This window comes from Artemia sp. Qi Xiang Cuo, chromosome 9, assembly GCF_049724085.1.
Source record: "Artemia sp. Qi Xiang Cuo chromosome 9, ASM4972408v1, whole genome shotgun sequence".
Lineage (NCBI taxonomy): Eukaryota > Metazoa > Arthropoda > Branchiopoda > Anostraca > Artemiidae > Artemia > Artemia sp. Qi Xiang Cuo.
In genome coordinates, this window is record NC_142802.1 from 2,202,075 (window position 1) to 2,224,499 (window position 22,425).

At 36.0% G+C, this 22,425-nt stretch overlaps 1 protein-coding gene across 1 annotated transcript; it reads left to right on the forward strand.

Moving 5' to 3' along the window:
• Nucleotides 1-446: 446 nt before the first annotated feature.
• Nucleotides 447-12,703, forward strand: LOC148948217 (vitelline membrane outer layer protein 1 homolog). Its single transcript, XM_089093828.1, has 2 exons — nt 447-662; nt 12,141-12,703. The coding sequence occupies exons 1-2, from the start codon at nt 447-449 to the stop codon at nt 12,615-12,617; spliced, it is 693 nt and encodes a 230-aa protein (XP_088949954.1). The 3' UTR covers nt 12,618-12,703.
• The last annotated feature ends 9,722 nt before the right edge of the window (nt 12,704-22,425 follow it).

Here is a 22,425-nt window from a genome sequence, read left to right on the forward strand (position 1 = left end):
TTTGAGGGATTTTAGACTCTTTCTCAAAATTCCCATGGATTTGTTTTCGCAATTGCTGTATAGATTAATCGAAATAATAGTTACCCTTCCTAGGTTAGTGCTAAATGGAATTCTTTTATAACTATATCGTTTTTAAACTTTTAGTAGCCGTGGGATGTGGTTAGCTATTTACTAGGTTGCAGCTATTGCTATAACCATGATGACGTGTCTGGTTAATCTTATGACATAGAATGTTCGCTGTAATTCTTGATGAACAAGTTCAAATACAATGTTTGCGAAGGTTTTTTTTTTATAAGATTTTGTTTGATTAAGATGAATCAAGCTTGAGCAACCGAATGTAATATAAGCAAATAAATATAATCTAGAAAATATCAAAAACAAATCAATCTTATCTCTTCTCTTACTTGTATATAAAGATGTACAACAAAGAATTTTGAAGTTAAACAATGGAAACATTCCTCTTTTTTCTCTTTGTTTTGCCAGCAACTGAATTGGCAAAATTACCAGCGTTGCATGAGGCTCCGCCAACGATAGAAAGTCTGAAGGCAAGCCGGGCGAATGTTGTACAGATTATAAGCGTTTCAAATGCTGGACCATGGGGAGATTGGGGTCTATGGGACAGTTGCCCACAGGGCAGCTATGCAAATGGATTCAGGATGAAGGTCAGCTTTTTAATTATTATTTTGTTACTTTTATTACAAGTAGAAAGATACTTGCTGAACATGTTTTTAAGACAAACTTAGTGTTAAGCATAAAAAACTTAAAATAGGGAGTATTCCGTGCTTACCTTACTAAAAACAAGACCCCAGGCAAAGATCTATTACCCATCTTAGCTTTTTCTTTGGAGGTACAATTACCGTTACTTTTAGTCCGGGAACATCCAGTGAGTTTCAAGATTCAAGGTTCTTGTCCCAGTGTCCCAGAAAATTATCAAATAGTCCAAGATTTCAAGGATCAAAATAAATAAAATGTATGACCATTAAAATTCTAAAAGCTTTTCATTTGAACGAAAGCTTGAAATTTCAGATAAATTGTTTTAGAAAGTTTTTAAATTCCAAATTGTATGTGTCACAGCAAAATTCACATTTGTTTTATTTTAAAAAGCTGATTTTATCTTCCAGACTTTTTTTAGCATCATGAAAGAACGTCATATAAGTTTGTGCCGCTGTTGCTGCAGTAAAAAGATGCGTTTTTACTTCTTATTCAATTGCAGGAATGCCTCCATATTCATTTTGAGGGCCTAAATTTTAATGGTGACAAAAAACAAAAATAATAGGTTAACTATACGAAAAAAGTCCCAACAATCCTGATTTTTGGGTAGGGGGAGAAAGTGGCAGCCCTGATGATATTTAACCTCCCTGGCCTATCCACATGCCTCGTCTATAGCTATATTAACTGTTTCAGTTTTTGACAATCCACTTTAATAGCCTGGGTGCACATATTGTCTAATGGTTAAGTTCAACATCTCAATCAACGCAACCTGTCAGTTTCAAATTACTACCCTTAGCTGTTCTTGAGATATTTCACATATATTATTTTGAAATGGATTAACATTTTTTCCTTTGATTTCGTTCAACATCCCCCTCAACATTCCCTGAAATTTTCAAATGAGACCCTTGCCGTCCCTGAGATATTACAAAAACACCGTTATGACAACCTGGGTGCACACAATGTCTTTTGATTTAGTCAACATATCCCTTCAAATTCTCTGGAAGTTTAAGATTAATTCCCTTACCGTCCGTGAGGTATTGTAGATACGTCACTTTGACAATTTCAATGCACATATTCTCTTTTTGATTCAACTAAACATCGCAATCAATATTCCCTGACTGTTTCGATTGAATGTCCTTAGCGGTTCTTCAGACATTTTACATACAATCCTTTGACAACCTGGATACGCATTGTGAGTTTACTTGGTTCAACATCCCCCTCAGCATTCTCTGAAAATTTAAACTAAATACTCTTATCGTTCTTGAGATTGCGGATATGCTGTTTTGACAGCCTGGATGAACATGATGACTTTTGATTTAGTACAATATCCCTCTCAACATTCCCTAAAAAAATCAACTTGATACGCTTACCTTCCCTAAGATATTGCAGTCACACCATTTTGAAAAACAGGATGCACATCTTGTCTTTTGATTCAGTTCAATATCCCAGTCAACATTCTCTGATAGTTTCAACATAATACCCTTAGCCGCTTCTGAGATATTGTGGATAGGGTCTTTTGACAACCTTGACACATGTTGTGCCTTTTGACTTAGTTTAAAATCTTCCCAACATTCCTTGAAAGTTTCAACTAAATACTTCTAGTTGTTCCTGAAACATCGTAGATGCACCAATATGACAATCTGGCTGCATAAAGCATCTTTTGTTTCAGTTTAGTAGCCCTTCAAATTTCCCTAAGAGTTTCAACTTGGTAGCCTTAGCCGTTCCTGATAAATTTCAGATACAACGTTTTGACACCCTAGATACAGATAGTGTCCTTTGATTTAGTTTAATATCCCGCTCGAAATTCTGTGAAGGAACTAACTTAATACTCTTAGCACCTCCTGAGATTTTGCAGATACGCCATCTTGATATTCTGGATGTAAACTGATTTAGTTCAACACTCCCTTAAATATTTCCTAAAAGTTTCAACCTAAGTTCTGAGATATTAAGGATATGACCTTTTGACAACCTGGTTGTACACAGTGTATTTTAAATCAGTTCAACATCCCACTCAACATTTTCTCAAAGCTTCGACTTAATACCCTTACTATTCCTGAGATGTTGCACATATGCTTTTTAACAGCCTGGATGTACACAATCCCCTTAGGTTTGGTGCAACAACCCCCTTCACATTCTCTGAAAGTTCCAACGTGATGCCCCTAGTCGTTCCTGAGATACTGTAAATACAGCCTTTTGACAACCTGGATGATCATAGTGCCTTTTGATTTAGTTGAACATTCCCCTCAATATTTCCTGAAAATTTTACCTTAATGCACTTAGTTGCTGCTGAGATATATCAAATATGTCCTTTTGACAACCTGGATGCGTATAGTGTAGTTTTATTTAGTTTTGTAGTTTTGTATAATAGTGTATCTTTTGGAATGGGGAATTGTCCTGGAATTTGGAGATTTGGGAGCTACTTGTGGCTCGAAGTCTGGCCAGGGTATGATAACGATAATATCGCTACCCGCCACACTCCGAACCACCAGCCAACGCTCCGGTTTCTTTCAGTTGGACTGGGCACATCGTATCGGAATGGTACATGTAGCTTTTTGTATCAAAGGAAATTATTCGAATTAATCATATGCATTATTACTTTTTAATTAGAATTTGTTTTCGGGAACTGATATATGTTGAACAGAATTTCTCTACAGCAATTTTATAATCATATGATTTTTACTCGGGACCTAAAAGTTTTTTGTTTTTTTTTCAGTTATTATTTCTTTATGACACCTATCCATTAAAATATCTTAATCATGTACTGATTAAGTGTAATTCCATCTATCGGGTTTTGGAACCTTTCTACCCGACTGTGTCGTTACTTTCTCCTCGACTTCTTGCGGTTTTTTCTTTTTTGTTTTTTTTAGCGAAATAAGGTCGAACTTTTTGTATTGTTTTTTCAAAAATTCTTGCCCTTTTAATTTCGTTTGTTTCGCGTGTGCGGCTGCTGAAGTCGGCTTTGAATTTCCTATTCCTTTAACTACTATATGGTCTGATTTGCCATCAGACTCTTCAGAACTGGTTTCCGACGAATCCGCATTAGAACTTTTAGAGGTGGCACTTTTTGAGGTATCACCTCCCCTTCCTTCGTAAATTTCTACTCCCTTTGAAGTAGAGGGTTTAGTTTCTAAATCTCCATTTTTGGTTTTCAGCTCAGAAGAGTCGGAAGATTCTTGAGATATTTGGGAGGAGACAAGCGTTTTCTTGGGGCTTATTCCTTGTTTGAAGGTCTAGTCTTTAGGGGGCTGGGACATTTTTTGCACTAGAAGTACTAGGCTAAATATGTCACTCAGTTATATATTTCTGTATATAACTTAGATAGGCCTAGTCAGTGAGTTACACATATTTATAAGTAGTAGGTTAAATATGTGACTGAGTTATATATTTCTGTATATAACTTATATAGGCCTAGTCAGTGAGTTACACATATTTTAAGTAGAAGGCTAAATATGTCACTGAGTTATATATTTCTGTATATAACTTATACAGGCCTAGTCAGTGAGTTACACATATTTATAAGTAGTAGGTTAAATATGTCACTCAGTTATATATTTCTGTATATAACTTAGATAGGCCTAGTCAGTGAGTTACACATATTTGTGAGTAGTAGGATAAATTTGTGACTGAGTTATATATTTCTGTATATAACTTATATATGCCTAGTCAGTGAATTACTCATATTTTAAGTAGTAGGCTAAATATGTCACTGAGTTATATATTTCTGTATATAACTTGTATGCCTAGTCAGTGAGTTACACATATTTATAAGTAGTAGGCTAAATATGTCACTCAGTTATATATTTCTGTATATAACTTATATAGGCCTAGTCAGTGAGTTACACATATTTATAAATAGTAAGTTAAGTATGTCACTGAGTTATATATTTCTGTATATAACTTATATAGGCCTAGTCAGTGAGTTATGTATATTTATAAGTAGTAGGTTAAATATGTCACTGAGTTATGGCCTTTGCAAAACAAAAGTGATCCGTTTATCTGGCCTCCCCCAGGCCATTCAGCATGTCCCCAAGTGGTGATAGGGGAATGCTCTACAGATATGTAGGGTACCTCCATAGGAGGCATGGAACAGGGGGGGACCTTGTCCCTGGAGGTCCATAATAGAATCTGGGGCACCCTTGCCCGGGGTCATAAATACAGGCGGAGGAGGGAGAAGACCCCTCAAATGTACACTCAAAAGGGCCCACTGGTTTGTCCACAAGTTCCATGAGTTGCAAAAATTCGCCCAGCAATGGGTAAAATTGAATGGTGATGCAGAACACCCGCACGGGAAGATCCTGTACTTGATAACAACTTCGTCAGGGCATAAAATCCAGAGGTATAGACAACAACCTCTGCAAAGAATTTTCTTAACCTTATTGGGGTAAACGCAAGGGTGGGGACCTTGTGTTAAATTATTTTGGTACTTGACGAGTACTGTCCCTTTAGGAAATTATAGCCTAGTAAATAACGCATCATCTGCAAAGGATTCTGATTAATGGACAATTCTTCTGGGATTGGTATGTTTTGATGGGCGTCTTTGGGCTGAAAAACCTCTTCCTAGCTAATTTATCTATTACGGGTTGCCTCCCCGTAGTAGCATAATATTTGTAGGCATGAATATATAATGAGTCGGAGGTAATAGGCTTGAGATTGTCTGTGCACGATTTCGACTCTTGTTGATAGAAGAGCATCACCACGTGCTGAAAACCATGTTGTGATCAAGATGGGCCCAGGATTGCACAAAGCCTCCATTCAAGGAGGTCCCAGGGACTTCTTGCTGTCCTGTTATAAGCCGGCTTAAGCACTTCGGTGTAGACTTGAGAAAATATGTGATCTCCATCCTGCACTGGTATCCGGGATCATTGCTTTTCCTGAAGCGAAAATAATTTCAATGATTTAAAGAACATGAAAATTGGAGCTTGGAATGTTACGACATTAAAAAATGACTATCGTATCGACATTTTGACAGACGAATTAAAAAGATTCTAGTTGGACTTATTAGGAGTTTCAGAAAATTATATCTCAGGGGTAGGAAGCCTGAACTTAGGTGATAGAGAATTTTTTTTTACTCAGGCAGGATAGATGGGGTACAAAGACAGGGAGTAGGGCTCATGATAAGTAAGGAAGCTGCTAAGTCTTGTTCAGGCTGAGAAGGTATTAATAATAGAGTACTAATGGCTCATTTTATGACTAGGAAGTTCAGGGTATCAGTTATAGTAGTATACGCCCCTGTAGAACCGACTGACGGAGATACTAGTGACTCAGATGAATTTTACTTACAGTTACAGGAGCAAATAGACAAGGTCCCAGGTAGAAATATGATGTTATTATTGGGAGATTTTAACGCCCAGGTTGGTAGAAATAAGGATAGATGGTATCCCAGCTTAGGTAAATTTGGTGTAGGAAAAGAAAACAGTAATGGATACAGACTTTTGCAATTTTGCAGGTATAACATTCTAGTTATAACCAATACGGTGTTTGGTCATAAAATGGCTCATAAGCTAACATGGTTTTCACGTGATGGTAAGACAGCAAACCTTATTGATTATGTTATAGTAAATCGAAGACTGGCAGGATCAATACAAGATACTAGGGTATATAGGAGTGCTGTTATTGATGTTAAAAGTAAAGATCACCATCTAGTAGTGTCAAGGGTTAATTTAAAGCTGAAATATTGGAAGGATCATTACCTCCCGGGAAGTTATGATGTTGGTAGACTCCAGGATGAGAATTTGAGAGAAACTTTCCAGGAACAGTTGAATACTAAACTTCAGAGTTTAAAATTTGAAAATGTGGAAGATGGTTGGAATAATTTTAGAAAAATAATTTGTGAAGTTGCTGAAGGTGTATTAGGGAAGAAAGCTATAACTGCAGCTAAGAATATTAGTGGAAAAGCTTTATGTTTAATAGAAAGGAGAAAGGACTTCTACAAGAATTACCTGAGTGATAGATTGTATGAAAACAAAATAAATGTAAAGAAAGTGGAGAAAGCATTAAAATATGAACTAATGAGGTGTGAAGTGGAGGCCATGGATAAAATTTCCGAGGATTTAGAATAAGCAGCTAGACGGCATAATAGTAAAATATTGTACTGGCACGTTAACAAATTGAGAGGTAGTAGTCAATCCGGACTTGTCCCAGTTAAAGATAGGAATGGGGTGGCAATTAGCGATAAGGAAAAAGCTAAAGCGAGATGTGCCGAACATTTTGAGAACTTGCTTAACCGAGATAGAATTGCAGGAAAAATATAGAGGAAAATGAAAAAGTTTGTGATACCTTGGATGTGAAGGAAGATTTTTTTGTGAGGAGGAATTAGCAACAGTACTAAAAGAATTAAAGAATAATAAGGCTCCAGGTGCTGATAGGGTAGTAAATGAGTTTCTTAAATATGGTGGCTGTGAGGTTAGAAATAAGTTACTGAAGATTATGAATATGATTTTTGAAAAAGGGGAAGTACCTAACGATTTTAGGAAAACCTTAATTAAGCCACTTTATAAGAAAGGTGATAAAAGTAAGTGTGGTAATTATCGAGGCGTTTGTCTGGTCTCTGTAGGTACCAAATTACTTTGTAATATGATACTTTTTAGACTGAGAGATGCCGTAGAGAAAGTCTTAAGAGAAGAGCAGTGCGGTTTTAGAAAAGGTAGAGGATGTGTTGACCAAATTTTCACTCTTAGTTTAATAATTGAGAAGTGCCTAAGTTTTCAAACACCTTTGATCCTCAGTTTTATAGATTATGAGCAAGCGTTCGATTCTGTTGATAGAGGAGCTTTAGTAAAGGTTTTATCCTTGTATGGTATACCAGACAAATACATTAAAGTGATTACTGCTATGTACGAGAATAACACTGCTGCGGTTAAGGTAGGAAATGAGGATAGCAGCGGGTTGTTTATTAAATCAGGAGTAAATCAGGGTCGTCTTCTATCTCACTTTATACGGATTACTTTGCTGGACTCGGTTTTAAGGAATACTGGAAAGGCAATGGGAGACCATGGAATAAAATGGGGAGGAAAAAGTATCCTAGACCTGTATTATGCTGCTGATTTAAGCATCCTAGATGAAAGTTTGAGCAAAATGAAGGAAGTTTTAGAGGTTTTGCGAGTTCAGGGTGCTAGAATTGGTTTAAAAATTAAAGTTAGAAAGACTAATTCACTAAGGCTATGAATAAGTTAAAATGAAAAGATGACGTTGAGTGATGAAAAAATCGATCAGGTGGGCAGCTTCACTTACCTTGGTAGAATTATTAGTAAAGATGGTGGGAGCAGTGAAGATTTTGAAAGTAGAATAGCCAAGGCTCAGGTTGTTTTTTTACAATTAAAAAAAGTCTGGAAGAATAGGAAGATAAGTCTGCAAACCAAGATTAGAATCTCAGAAGCTACAGTGATGACAGTGGTCAAATATGGCTCTGAAGCATGGACGCTCCGAAAAGCGGATGAAGATTTGCTAGATGTTTTCCAGAGAAATTGCCTAAGGATTGTTCTGGGTACCCGGTTGACTGATCATATTTAAAACCATAGGATAAACAAGAACTGTGGTTCAATAACGCTTTCTAGGTCTATAATGAAAGAAAGGTTGAGGTGGTTAGGGCATGTTGTGCAGATGAAGGATGACAGATTGCCGAAGATTGTTCTTTTTGGCCAACCATCTAGGGCTAAACGGAAAGCAGGTCGTCCCCGTCTGGGGTGGGAGGACGTCATAAAGAAAGATTTAAAGGAAATGGGAACTTCGTGGGCGGGTGTAAAAAGGGAGGCTTTGAATAGATTGGGGTGGAGGAGGAGCGTGCGTAGCTGTGATGGCCTCAGGTGGCTTGGTGCTGCGATGAGTTGTTAGTAGTAGTATAATAGTGTAGTTTTTATTTAGCATTTTTTTCTAAGTTTCATCTTAATATCCTTAGCCGCTCCTAAGGTTTTGCATATACGCCCTCTGAACAAGCTGGATACACATGGTGTCTTTTGATTCAACATTTCCTGAAAGTTCCAACTTAGTACTTTTATCTATTCTTGATATATTGCACAAGCCCCCTTTTCCATTATAAGACACATGCTTAAACAGTTAAGAATTTGCGCTATTTACAACCTATGCCTCAGAATATGTTGGGGTCGTGTCATCCTTGAAACCATATTTTTGGACCTTTTGAGTATTTCAAACAAATTTGAACTCAAAATTGATGTCAATATAGTCCTCAATAGAATGCCCACCCCCTAAATTCGTATTATTTACCGCCCTTGCCCCAGGGAATATTGGAGTCATGTCATCCCTGAAGGCATAATTTTTTACCTTTTGACTATTTTGAAAAAAATGACTATATCTCAAATTTTGATTAAATGTCTTTGAGGGTATGGAGGGCCAGTTTGAAAAGAAGGGCAAGGGAGGGAGGCAGGTTGCCCACAGATCGCTTTTGACACTTAAAAAGGCCTGAAGGACCTTCAATTTTCTATCGAATGAGCCTCTTCAAAAGTTTCTAAGACCACCCCTTTAATGTGAAGTGGCTCGGGAAAATACATTGAAAACATGTGGCCTCTTACTACAGGCAACGTTAGAGCGTTGGCCCTGGTTCGTTGCCTCTAGATTAGCAGTGCAAGTTTTCATTTTTCACTATGTTATATTTATATCAGATTTCAAATAGTGATTCCACTTGTTTTATTAGTGTTTCACATTTATACTTTGTTTCATTCGTTCATTTCTTTACATTAACGCTCACTTTTTATGTTTTACATGACTTCAAGAGCAAAGTCTTCTGACAGCTATGTCATCAGTTCAAATTGACACAACAAAAAATTGTAAAGAAGAGAGAAACGTGGACAATAACAACCAGTGAAAAGCAGAAGGAAAATTATGCAAATTGACTAGCCATATTCTGGTTTCAAGCTTGTGATAGTTTTTTTAGGCTTATAAAGTAAAAACTATCTTTTTCCCAGCTAAGAATACCCAGCAAAAAAAAAACAAAAAAACTATCCGTCGTCAATGTTTGCTGACATTGACAAGATCAACCTTGAACCTTCCAGTTGAGCCGAGTCATTTTATTTTTATCATTTCTTTTTTTACGCGAAGCTTATCTGCTAAAACATTCTTTGTATTTAAAGGATTTGAATTTAAATCAGATATGGAAAAATCCTCAACTCTACTGTTTTAATAATGAATCTTTGATGTAATTAAATAAAAAAAACAAGTTTTTAACTGAAAGTAAGGAGCGACATTAAAACTTACAACGAACAGAAATTATTCCGTATATGAAAGGGGCTGTCTCCTCCTTAACGTCTCGCTCTTTATGCTAAAGTTTGATTCTTTCTCACAACTTTATTTTTTAAAAAAATAAAAACTTTAGCGTAAAGAGCGAAGCGTTGAGGAGGCGACAGCCCCTTTCATATACGGACTAATTTCTGTTCGTTTTAAGTTTTAATGTCGCTCCTTACTTTCAGTTTAATAAACTTGTTTTTTTTATTTAATTTTTGAACGTTTTTGAATAAATACAGGTTTTGATCTTGGCTCACCGCACCTTACACCGTAAATTTTATTTACGAACGTTTTTATTAGTAATAAATATACGTAACTTACAAATTAACTTACGTAACAAACTCCTATATTCATGTATTTTTAATACGTTCATTATGCGGTTCGCTTCCTATTCAATATCTTGCTTTTTATGTTAAAATTCGAACTTTGTTTCAGTTCCTTAAAAATGACTGCTTAATCAAAAAGATCGTTAATTAGAGTGAATAGCTCTTATGAAAGTACTAAACAATCTTTAGCTTAAAGAGCGAGGCATTGACTACGGGGTGAACCCAATCATATATGTAGTATTTTCTGTTCGTTTAAAGTTTCGATGTTGCTACTGTTGCAGTTGAAATACTTGTTTTTTATATCAAATTTCTGATCTTTTTGTAAATAATGCTGGGAAGTCCGGCGTCCCCTTCATAGCAATGTCCCTTCCCCCATGAAAACTTCCTTCATGGAAAGATCCTCCCACTTAAAAAGGGCATTAGATCTTTAAATTCCCATTCCATTGAGTCCTCCTACAATATTCTAGGACCACTGGGTCGATACAATAACTCCTGGGGAAAAAAAAAAAAACAAACAAATACACACGCACCCGTGATCTTTCTTCGGGCAAAAAATGCAAAATTCCACATTTTTGTAGATCGGAGCTTGAAACCTCTACAGTGGGGTTCTCTGATACGCGGAATAAGATGGTGTGATTTTCATTCAGGTTCTATAACTTTTAGGGGGTCTTTCCCCCTTTTTTCGAAATTCAGCCAAATTTTCTCAGGCGCCTAACTTTTGATGGGTAGGATTAAACTTGAGGATGAAACTTTATTTGAAATCAGCATTAAAATCTGATTCTTTCGATGTATCTATTTGTGTCAAAATACCGTTTTCTAGAGTTTCGGTTACCATTGAGCCGGGTCGCTCCTTACTTACAGTTCGTTACCACGAACTGTTTGATTTTTAGGTTTTCAAAATGAAATCAAGCTTCATTGATTATTACGTTTCATAATGCAACTTTTTATGATGAATATAAACATGATAGTAAAGTTATAATGAAAAACTGGGAATGATAAATAGAGAGAAGTTTCGCTGGTGAGGGTCCTTAGCGCTCCACTCTTTACGATAAAGTTTGAATTATCATAACGATGGTAATCGTTCCCAAATGTGGTGTAGGCTTGGTTTTTTTTCGGGGGGGGGGGGGAGAGGTCTGAAATAATAAAAATAACAACTTAGATCAAGATATAAATTTTCCAAGGGGTATTGGGGCCCGTTGTGAAAAATACATTGCTCCTTGGGTGACGTTCCAAACTTCTTCTGGCTTTCTGTTGGTAAAAATATGAATGAGATTTTTCATTTTATGCTGAAAATACTGTTTGGAATATTAGGGGAGCTATCAGCAAGATCCACTGATCCCCCCCCCAATATTTGATGTTTAGATATATGATACTGCTGAGCCGTAAGTAGCACTTCATACACGTTTGTTATTATAACCGGTCACTATATATGGACTGTATACGATATTCAGAGATGAGCACACCACCGCGCACCAGTAGCCTAAGGCCTGTGAAATCGCAAACTCCTCTTATCGGAGGAGGCTATCCCCGTTTTCTAGAATCATGCAAAGTTTCTTACGCTGAAAACAAACAACAGGTAATTTTTAGTTTAAAGGTATTTGGAATCACCAAAATATATTTGGAATCACCAATAAAAAGAAAATTTGTCTTATGGATGAAAATACTGGGGTTTTTTTTAGAGTTTTGGTTCCTATTGGCGTGGGTTGCTTTTTCCTTAAATTTCACTATTACGAGCAGTTTGCTTAGCTCACTATCAAAGTACAAAAAAATCAGCTGTTTTAGATTATATTTTCGATTATATTTATCCTTTCCTATTCTAGTAGCCAATCCTTTTCTAGTAATCCTTCAATGCTAGCTTCATATTTACAGGTTGAACCTCAGAATGTCGCAGATGAAACATCAGTGAATTCAATTTGCTTAGAGTGTGTATATACTGACTCTGGTCTACTTGCAAACCGTCCATGCTCCAAAGAAGGCCAATGGGGTGACTGGCGAGGACCCTATAATTGTCCAATCATAGGAAATAGCCGCTCATACATCGTTGGCTTTGCACTTAAAAATCAAGAGGAAAGTCTTATCAGAGATGAAACTGCCATTAATAACATGCAAGCACTGTGTAGAACGTTTGACGGCGCGAGTGGAATCACTATGATTGAAGGAAATGGTAACACACATGGCACATATACAACTTTCAGTGATACATGTCCAACCGGTTCCGCAGTCTGCGCCATCTTGACGAGAGTTGAGCCAGACAGGGGAATTTTTGTAGATGACACAGCTTTGAATGATGCCCAGTTAGCGTGCTGCACGTTGAAAATTCCCTTTTATGCTGTTAGTTCAAAATAGTGCTCATGTTAACTATTCACCGGAACCAACAAGTTTTTTATATTATTTATTGAAACTTTTTTTTATAATATATTCAGTAGATAATTTCGGAGACCACACTGCCTTTCCATGACGATAAATAAAAGTTCAAATAGGGATAAAATCCTTTTAATAGACAGTGTTTTTTATAACAGTGATAGAAATTCACAAATATACCAGATATTTCGGTCACATATACAGTGACCGTCATCAGTAGTAAAACTAAAATAAAATAATTTAGATCAAAATTTTATATACTAAATCAAATAACACTACATATTGTGTTTTAGTAATCAAATAACACTACTACATTTTAGTTTTACTACTGATGACGGTCACTGTATATGTGACCGAAATATCTGGAATTTTTGTGAATTTCTATCACTGTTATAAAAAACACTGTCTATTAAAAGGATTTTATCCCTATTTGAACTTTTATTTAATATATTCAGCAATTTATCAAGTTACTTGTGCTAGCGAGCTATCTATTTTATATACCTATTTCGGTTTTTGCGTCAAAGATCTTTTATTTTGACTAAAGGATAGAAAGAACAAAAAGACACATATGCAAAACTTGGACAGTAATAAAATCATACATTAGGTTTATAAGCGAAAATAGACCAAAAAATCCAATTGCGGTTTAACAAAAATTCTCAGCAGTCACAGGATAGGGGTTTTCGGGATACATTTCATTGTACCATTCTCAATATCACGGCTTAAGGGAATCCTTATAAATGCTCAGCGTGGAGTGTTTCCTATTGTGGATTAAATATTAAAAAAAAGTTTTGTTTTAAGTTTAAACTAAGGAACAGCATTAAAACTTAAATTAACAGAAATTTCTTATATGAGGGGGCTGTACCCTCCTCAATCTTTCGCTCTTCACACAAAAGTTTTTCAGTACTTTAAAAATGCTTTGGATTCTAATTAAACAGCCCGTGTGTTTCAAGAGTCATTCTTAAAGAATTTAGACGCTAAAGTCAAACTTTAGCGATAAGAGATATACTGAGAAGGGGGCATCCCCCTAATATATGGAATAATTTCTGTTCGTTTTAATTTTTTATGCTGCTCCTTAATTTCAGTTGAAAAGCTTATTTGTTTTATTTAATCTATGATTGCTCTTCCAATAATACCAAGATATTCGCCTCCCTCCTCCTTGGAAAATTAACCCCTATGATAAAATCTTCCATGGCAATTCCTCCTTCGTAAAATGCCCCCCGAAAAATTTTCTTCTCGCTAAAATTCCCTCCCAAGAAAATTTTCCGTGGACAATTCCGCCTGGAGAGTTCTCCTTAGCCTACTTTTATTTGAAAAAAGACTTGTTTTTTATTTAACTTCTCATCATTTTTCAAATCATGCTAGAAATCTCCCTCTCCGTAGAAATTTTTTGCTGAAAATCTTCCCCAACCCCCAATGGAAAGTTTTCCCCGTAGGAAATTCCCCCTCCCACAGAAAAATCTCTGTGACAATTCCATTGCAGATGAAAATTTTCCCAGGATAATCCCCTCCCCAGCATCTCTACGTGTAAAATTGAGTCGACAAAGAGAAAGTAAGAATTTCAGAAAAGAGTATAAAATCCCTCAAAATAGCGTTCTTCAAAATTACGTCATAACATAAAGTGCACTATTGGAATCTTCCTAATCAAATATCCTAACTCAAGAGAATTATAGCTTCCCCTCCCCCTTCTGAACAACATGGAATTTTTTTTTCAATGGAAGCATTGATGTATCTCCCTTTTTCTTGTTTCCCACCCCCCAGGAAGATCGTATCGAACCAGTGGTCGTAGAATGTTGGGAAAGTTCTCATTTTGAGCCGAAATTACCATATAAAGGACCCCCTTTTAAGTTACCAAACATATCCTTGCATGATGTGTGGAACTGATATGAAATCTAACAAAAACAATCAGTTTTTCAGTGTAGTATATTTAATCTGTAGTCCATTTGATCAGAGAGAACGTTTCTGCACGCGTTGGGAAATACCAACACCATGCGGATTTGCTTTTCCGCGCAAGTATACTTTTTTTCCGCAAAGCAGCGTTAGGAATGGATTACAAATACTGCATTATTATTTCTTCCTATTGCATGCCCTAAGCCTGATACCAATCGTTTGAAATCAAACAAATTGTCAAAAATTGGCAGAATGCTAAGCACACTCTAACTGGAATGCCTTGAGGTATGAGCTAATCCCCTGGATAGGTTCACACAGGTCCAACATTTGGGAGGGGGGAAGATCATTTCCCCTAGAGTTCGGGGATGTGTGTTTTCAAGCTACTATTTTTCAATTTTTCCAGTGGGTCCTTTTGATTAATCTATAGGAAGGATGGAGTAACCGCCCCCTTCTTATGCAAATGTGACCCTGGGCATGGTCAAAACAGAATCCCGTGTATGGACTAATCAGCCACTTTGCGTACTTCATTAGGTTCAAGCTAAATGCCCTTAACCTAAAATATTTGTAAAATGAATAATATTATTTCCTATATGATTTAGTTTTTTTGGAGTAGGAGGGGCGCAAAGTCAAGGGGTATCTTATTAGCCGTACGGATCATTTCCCTTGTATGTAAAATTTCGTGTTTTCCTCTTCCCTTGTCATGTGTTCACCTTATTAAATGCTGGTTCTACTCTCTACTTTATTTAAGAGGGCTCAAGGAGTATGACAGGGATGGACAGGAAACTACTTAGACGCATTGATTTGGGCTACAGAGGGAAGAGCGATGATTCTTTTTAAGAAAATCATAGAAAAGGTGGCTAAAATTTCGGGAATTTTTCCCAAAAGCCAGTCTATAAAACTTTCATCTGCTCATGTTTTAGATTCTTCCCTCCTTCATCATGGAATTAAAATGACAGCCTTATATTCCCCCTTTCTAGTGTAGGAGATTATGATGGTGTACCTTCAATCGTAGCAACTCACCAAGTTAACCAAATTTAGGAGCAGAATCAGTGGGAATCGTCCTGAGTGCCGAGGGGACATAAGTCCCCTTCTTATTAGGGAGACGATTTTTTATCTTGCATAGTTAGTCTGCTTCAGAAAAGTAAATACATTAAATGAGCTCCTTTTCTCAATGTATTGCTGTAAAAACGTTGGATTTTGATTTAAAGAGTTGGGTTTGAGTGGGAGGTAGCTCTCCTCGCATTCTCCTCGGTTATTAAAAACGAACTGAAATAAAATGAAAAAAAAATCAGATTAAAGTAAAGAGGGAAATTAAAATTTAAAGCAAGCAGAAATTGTTCCGTATATGAGGTAACTATCATCACCTCAGTCCCCCGCTCTTTACGTTAAAGTTTGACTTTTTTTTATCAATTCTTTAAGAAAGAATTCTGCTGAAAAATAAGGGTTGTTGAACCAAAATCAGTAGTATTTTTAACGCGTTATAAAACTTAAGCGCAAAGATCGTTTAGGAGAGGATGGGTACCCCCTCCCTCCTCATATACAAAATAATGTCTTTCCAGTTAAAGTTTTAATATCGCTTTTTACTTTTATCTTGAAAAATAGCTTTCTATTTACTTAATTGTTATCAAGCTCAAGGTATGTATGGGGCAATTGCATTGAAAAAAAGTCTGAATTGAAATTATGTATCTTGTTCATCTTATGATATTAATTGAAAAAAAAACTTTCCGAAAAATTAATTTTTCAAAGAAAAGTAAAGGCCATTTTAAACTTAAGCTCAGCAGATACAAATACCTGTTAAATGAAACTCAAAACGACCATATATTACTAGTAAAGAATAAATGAAACCCAAAACGAACAGAAATTAAATAAATAATCATTGGAAACAATATACAACAAGTAATAATATAAAAGAATAAATAGATCTTAAAGCGAGTAACGCTTAGATTGAATATGAAAATCAAGCTTAAAACGAAAAAAATATTTTGCTATTGAGGCATAAATTAAACTTAAAACGAACAGAAATTAAATAAACAATCAGTGCAAATAAACATACAATAGATATTAATCTAAATTAATAAATAAATCTTAAAACGAGAGAAACTTAAATTGAATATACAAATCAAGCTTGAAACGAACAAAAATTACTACAAACAAGAGTTTGGGTATCGCCTCCTTCTCTCACTGTAAAAGTCTAGAACCTGCGTCATTGGCACTTTACTGCAAAAGAAGTTTAATAAAAGTACCTTCTTAGGTGCCTGCCGATTAAAATAAACATTAGAATTATAGTAAAATTTGAACTGATGATTTCTCATCAGTCAATATCATTGTACATATAACGTTCTGATAGATTTATTAGCAGTTTCTAAAATTGTTCAAGACGAAAATAGTTTCACTACAAATAAGAAATTGGATACTGCCCTCTTCCTTAACTGTAAATGAAAACCAAAAGACTACTTCGACATTGGCGCTTCACTAAAAACAAATTATATTACAAATATTTTCTTTTCCAGTTCTTTCAGCATTGAAAATAAAAATAAAATTACAGTGAAATAAATTATTGAACTGATGGATCTTCCAACAACTAATATCATCATATATCAATTATTCAATTTGATGTTGTTTATACTTTCCAATACTGTTCAAGACGTATAGTTTTCAGTAAAGAGCCAATGACGCAGTAGGTTTTAGACTCTTACAGTGAGAGATGGAGGCGATACCCAAACTCTTGTTTATAGTGATTTTTGTTCGTTTCAAGCTTGATTTGCATATTCAATTTAAGTTTCACTCGTTTTAAGATTCATTTATTCATTTATATTAATATCTATTGTATGTTTGTTTGCATTGATTGTTTATTTAATTTCTGTTTTTTTTTAAGTTTCATATATACATCAATAGCAAAATATTTTTTTTCGTTTTAAGCTTGATTTTCATTTTCAATCTTAGCATTACTCGCTTTAAGATCTATTTATTCATTTATATTATTACTTGTTGTATGTTTTTTCCTGTGATTGTTTATTTAATTTCTGTTCATTTTGGGTCTCATTTATTCTTTAGTAGTAATTTCTGGTCGTTTTGAGTTTCAATTTTAACAGGTATTTGTATCTGCTGAGCTTAAGTCGAAAATGGCCTTTACTTTTCTTTGAAAAATTAATTTTTCGGAAAGTTTTTTTTTCAATTAATATCATAAGATGAACAAGATACATAATTTCAATTCAGACTTTTTTCCAATGCAATTGCTTCGTGCAATTAATTTTTGTTCGTTTTTGATTGCAAAAAGTTTCAAGTTTTTAAAAATTACTTATTTCAAAATCAAACTTTTTTTAAAAAAATCTAATGTTCATCAAAGTATCAAAACTGGTATCAGAGTAACAAAATCAAAGTGAAAAAAGTTTGCCTCCTTTGAAGTGAGCCCCCTTTAATGTTTATACGACAACCTCTTCTATATGAAGTGCCTCTGGGAAAAAATAAACTAGCGTGGGGGGGGGAGGCTAACTGCCCTCCGATTACTTTTTATTCTTAAAAAGTGAATTACTACTTTCAATTTCCAGTCAAATGAGCCTCTATCAAGTTTATACGAGCATCCCTTCCATAACAACCATATATGCCACCAGGGCTTAACTTACAACCTTTTCCCTTGGGCCCTGGGGGGGGGGGGTCGACGCCGTAACTTTTTTATCTGAACTTTGAACTATTTTTAACAAAATTTCTACATCAAAATTTTTATCTGATGCATTTAGGGCGTGGAGGGGGGGGGGGGCAGTTGCACTACAATCTTTTTTGACTCTTAAAAAGTGTACGAGAACTTTCAATTTCCAATAAAATGAACCCTCTCCGAAGTTTATGCAAGCATCACTTCCATAAAAAAATATATGCCCCCGTAGCAATACTTACAACGCCTGTCTCTGGGCCATGGGGAGTTGCGTCGACACAGGGGTTTTTCTTGTCTGTCCTTTGAATTATTTTTAATCACATGGCTATTTTAAAAATTTCATTGGATTGGCTTGGGGAAAGAAGGGTGTGTGTGGGGGGGGAGGGTAGTTGCCCTCGGATATCTTTTGACTCTTAAAAAGGGAACTAGACCTTTCAATCTCCAATCAAATGAGCCCTCTCTGAAGTTTATACGAGCAGTCCTTCCATAAAAACCATATATGCCCCCAGGACATCGCTTATAACCCTTGCCCTGAAGAACTTGGGGGATTGGAGTGTCATGCTCCCTCGGATGTCTTTTGACTCTTAAAAAGTGAACTAGAACTTTCAATTTCCAATCAAATGAGCCCTCTCTGAAGTTTATACGAGCGTCCCTTTCATAAGAATCATAAACGCCCCCAGGACAAAACTTACAACGCCACCCCCTGGGCCCTGGGGGGATGTGTTGACACCGGAGATTTTTGTTATCTAATTTTTGAATAATTTTTAAAAAAACTGGATATCTCAAAGTTTGTAAAGGATGGATTTTGGGAAAAGGGCAAGGGGGGCTAGCTGCCCTTCAATCTCTTCACTCTTAAAAAGTGAACTAGAACTTTCAATTTCCAATTAAATAAGCCCTCTGTGAAGTATATACGAGCATCCCTTTCATAAGAACCATACATGCCCTCAGGGCATAACTTAGAAAACCTCTCCCAGGCGCTGGGGGGGCTGTATTAACACCGGAGTTTTTCTTATCCGACCTTTGAACTGTTTTTTTTAGCAAAATTGTATCTGATGGGTTTGGAAAAAGAAAGTGAGGGGGGATTGTTGCCCTCGGATCTCTTTTAACTGTTAAAAAGTTAACTCGAACTTTAAGTTAGTAGAGAGGACCCTATAACTCCGATCCGTCACCCCTGCTGCCATCTACAATTTAGTTTAACGTTGATAGTACATAATTTATGGTTTTTCTCACTGAGAATGAAAAAACAGGATTTTTCTCACTTTGATGTATTTCCATGGAGAATTGTCTCCAGGCGAAGTTTATTAATGTCTTTGGAGTTCGTCCAGGAGAATTGTCTCCGGGCGAAGTTTATTAATGTCTTTGGTGTTCGTCCAGGAGAATTGTTTCCGGGCGAAGTTTATTAATGTTAGAGATGAAGAGATTGACGCGGGAAAGGGTTTCCTAGGAATTTCAAATGTGACAGCGCAAGGATGTCAAAAACAAAAGGAACACGCAGAAATTACGTTTAGGGGTTATTTGGGCGAAACTGTTTTAGGACATTTTAAAAAATTATTTTAGAAGATGTTTTAGAAAAGGATTTGAGGGTGAAACTCTTTGGTCGTTATAATACACAAGTTCCATTTGAACAGTGTCGTGAGGTCCCCTACCCCAACCCCAAAGGGCTCCAATCCCCCTACCCAAACCCCGAAGGAAGCTCCCGGTCCCCAAAGGCCCCCCGGGCTCCCAAAGGGCCCCCCGGGCCCCCAAAGGCCCCCCGACCCCCAAAAGCCCCCCCGGCCCCCAAAGAGTCCCCTCCCCATTTTTTAATACTTTTTAAAGGCTTTATTATATCATTTCAGAACAAGTTCTTTACGTAATGCCCTTCCCAAACCAATTTTACAATTTGAAGTACCCATCCCTCTCACCCACAACTTTACTTTACGAATTTTTGCATACCTCAAAATCAAGCAATACTTTTCAAAAGGCATTTCAGAACAAGTTCTTTTCTTAGTGACCGTCCTAAACCCATTTTGCAAATTGAAGTACCCATCCTTTTCACCCACAACTTTTCTCTACAGCTTTTTGAATGCTCCAACACCAAGCAGCAATAATTTTCAAAGGGCATCTCAGAACAATTTCTTTTTTTAATGTCCTTCCTAAACCCATTTTACAAATTGAAGCACCCTTCCTTTTCACCCACAACTTTACTATAATACATTTTTGAATGCCCCAACACCAAGCAATACTTTTCAAAGGGCATTTCACAACAATTTCTTTTCTTAATGTCCATCTGTAAACCCATTTTTACAAGTTGAAGTACCTATCCTTTTCACCCACAAATTTACTTTACAGCTTTTTGATTGCCCCAACACCCAGCAATACTTTTCAAATGGCATTTCACAATGAGTTCTTTTTTTAATGTACCTCCTAAACCTATTTTACAAATTGAACAACACATCCATTTCACCCATAACTTTACTTTACATCTTTTGAATGCTCCAACACCCAGCAATACTTTTCAATTGGCATTTCAGAACAAGTTCTTTTCATAATATCCATCCTAAACCCATTTTACAAGTTGAAGTACCCGTCCTTTTCACCCACAACTTTACTATACTGCCTTTTTGAATGCTCCAACACCAAGCAATATTTTTCAAAGGGCATTTCAGAACAAGTTCTTTTCATAATGTCCATCGTAAACCCATTTTTACAAGTTGAAGCACCTATTCTTTTCACCCACAAATTTACTTTGTATCTTTTGAATGTACCAAAACCAGTAAATACTTTTAAAAAATTGTTTCAAACTTAGTTCTTTTTTTAATGTCGATTTCCAACATATCTTAAAAGTGGAAGTCCCTATCATTATCACCCTCGACTTTACTATAGTGCTTTTTGAGTGACCCAGCATTAGGCAATACTTTTCAAAGGCATTTCAGAACAAGTTCTTTTCTTAATGTCCATCCTAAACCCATTTTACAAGTTGAAGTACCCATCCTTTTCACCCAAAACTTTACTTTACAGCTTTTTGAATGCCCCAACACCAAGCAATACTTTTCAATGCATTTTACAACAAGTTCTTTTTTTAATGTCCCTCCTAACCCTATTTTACAAATTGAAGTACCCATCCATTTCACTCACAACTTTACTTTACAGCTTTTGAATGCTCCAACAACAAGCAATACTTTTCAAAGGACATTTCAGAACAATTTCTTTTCATAATGTTCATCCTAAACCCATTTTACAAGTTGAAGTACCCATCCTTTTCACCCACAACTTTACTATACTGCCTTTTTGAATGCTCCAACACCCAGCAATACTTTTCAAATGGCATTTCAGAACAAGTTATTTTCATTATGTCCTTCCTAAACCCATTTTTACAAGTTGAAGCACCTATCCTTTTCACCCACAACTTTACTTTACAGCTTTTTGAGTGCCCCAACACCAAGCAATACTTTTCAAATGGCATTTCACAATAAGTTCTTTTTTTAATGTCCCTCCTAAACCCATTTTACAAATTGAAGTACCCATCCTTTTTACACACAACTTTACATTACAGCTTTTTGAATGCTCCAACACCAAGCAATACTTTTCAAAAGGCATTTCAGAACAATTTCTTTTCATAATGTCCATCCTAAACCCATTTTACAAGTTGAAGTATCCATCCTTTTCAGCCACAACTTTACTATACTGCTTCTTGAATGCTCCAACACCCAGCAATACTTTTCAAATGGCATTTCAGAACAAGTTATTTTCTTAATGTCCTTCCTAAACCCATTTTACAAGTTGAAGTTCCGATCCTTTTCACCCACAACTTTACTATACTGCTTCTTGAATGCTCCAACACCCAGCAATACTTTTCAAATGGCATTTCAGAACAAGTTATTTTCTTAATGTCCTTCCTAAACCCAATTTACAAGTTGAAGTACCCATCCTTTTCACCCACAACTTTACTTTACAGCTTTTTGAATGCCCCAGCACCAAGCAATACTTTTCAATGCTTTTCTCAACAAGTTCTTTTCTTAATGTCCCTCCTAAACCCATTTTACAAATTGAAGTACGCATCCTTTTTACACACAACTTTACTTTAAAGCTTTTTTTAATGCTCCAACACCAAGCAATACTTTTCAAAAGACATTTCAGAACAATTTCTTTTCTTAATGTCCTTCCTAAACCCATTTTACAAGTTGAAGTACCCATCCTTTTCAGCCACAACTTTACTATACTGCTTCTTGAATGCTCCAACACCCAGCAATACTTTTCAAATGGCATTTCAGAACA

Excerpts from the sequence above, each read along its gene's own strand:
- LOC148948217 (XM_089093828.1), top strand. The coding sequence starts at position 447 with ATGGAAACATTCCTCTTTTTTCTCTTTGTTTTGCCAGCAACTGAATTG. Across the intron at positions 663-12,140 it reads CAAATGGATTCAGGATGAAG|GTTGAACCTCAGAATGTCGC; the intron begins GTCAGCTTTTTA and ends TCATATTTACAG.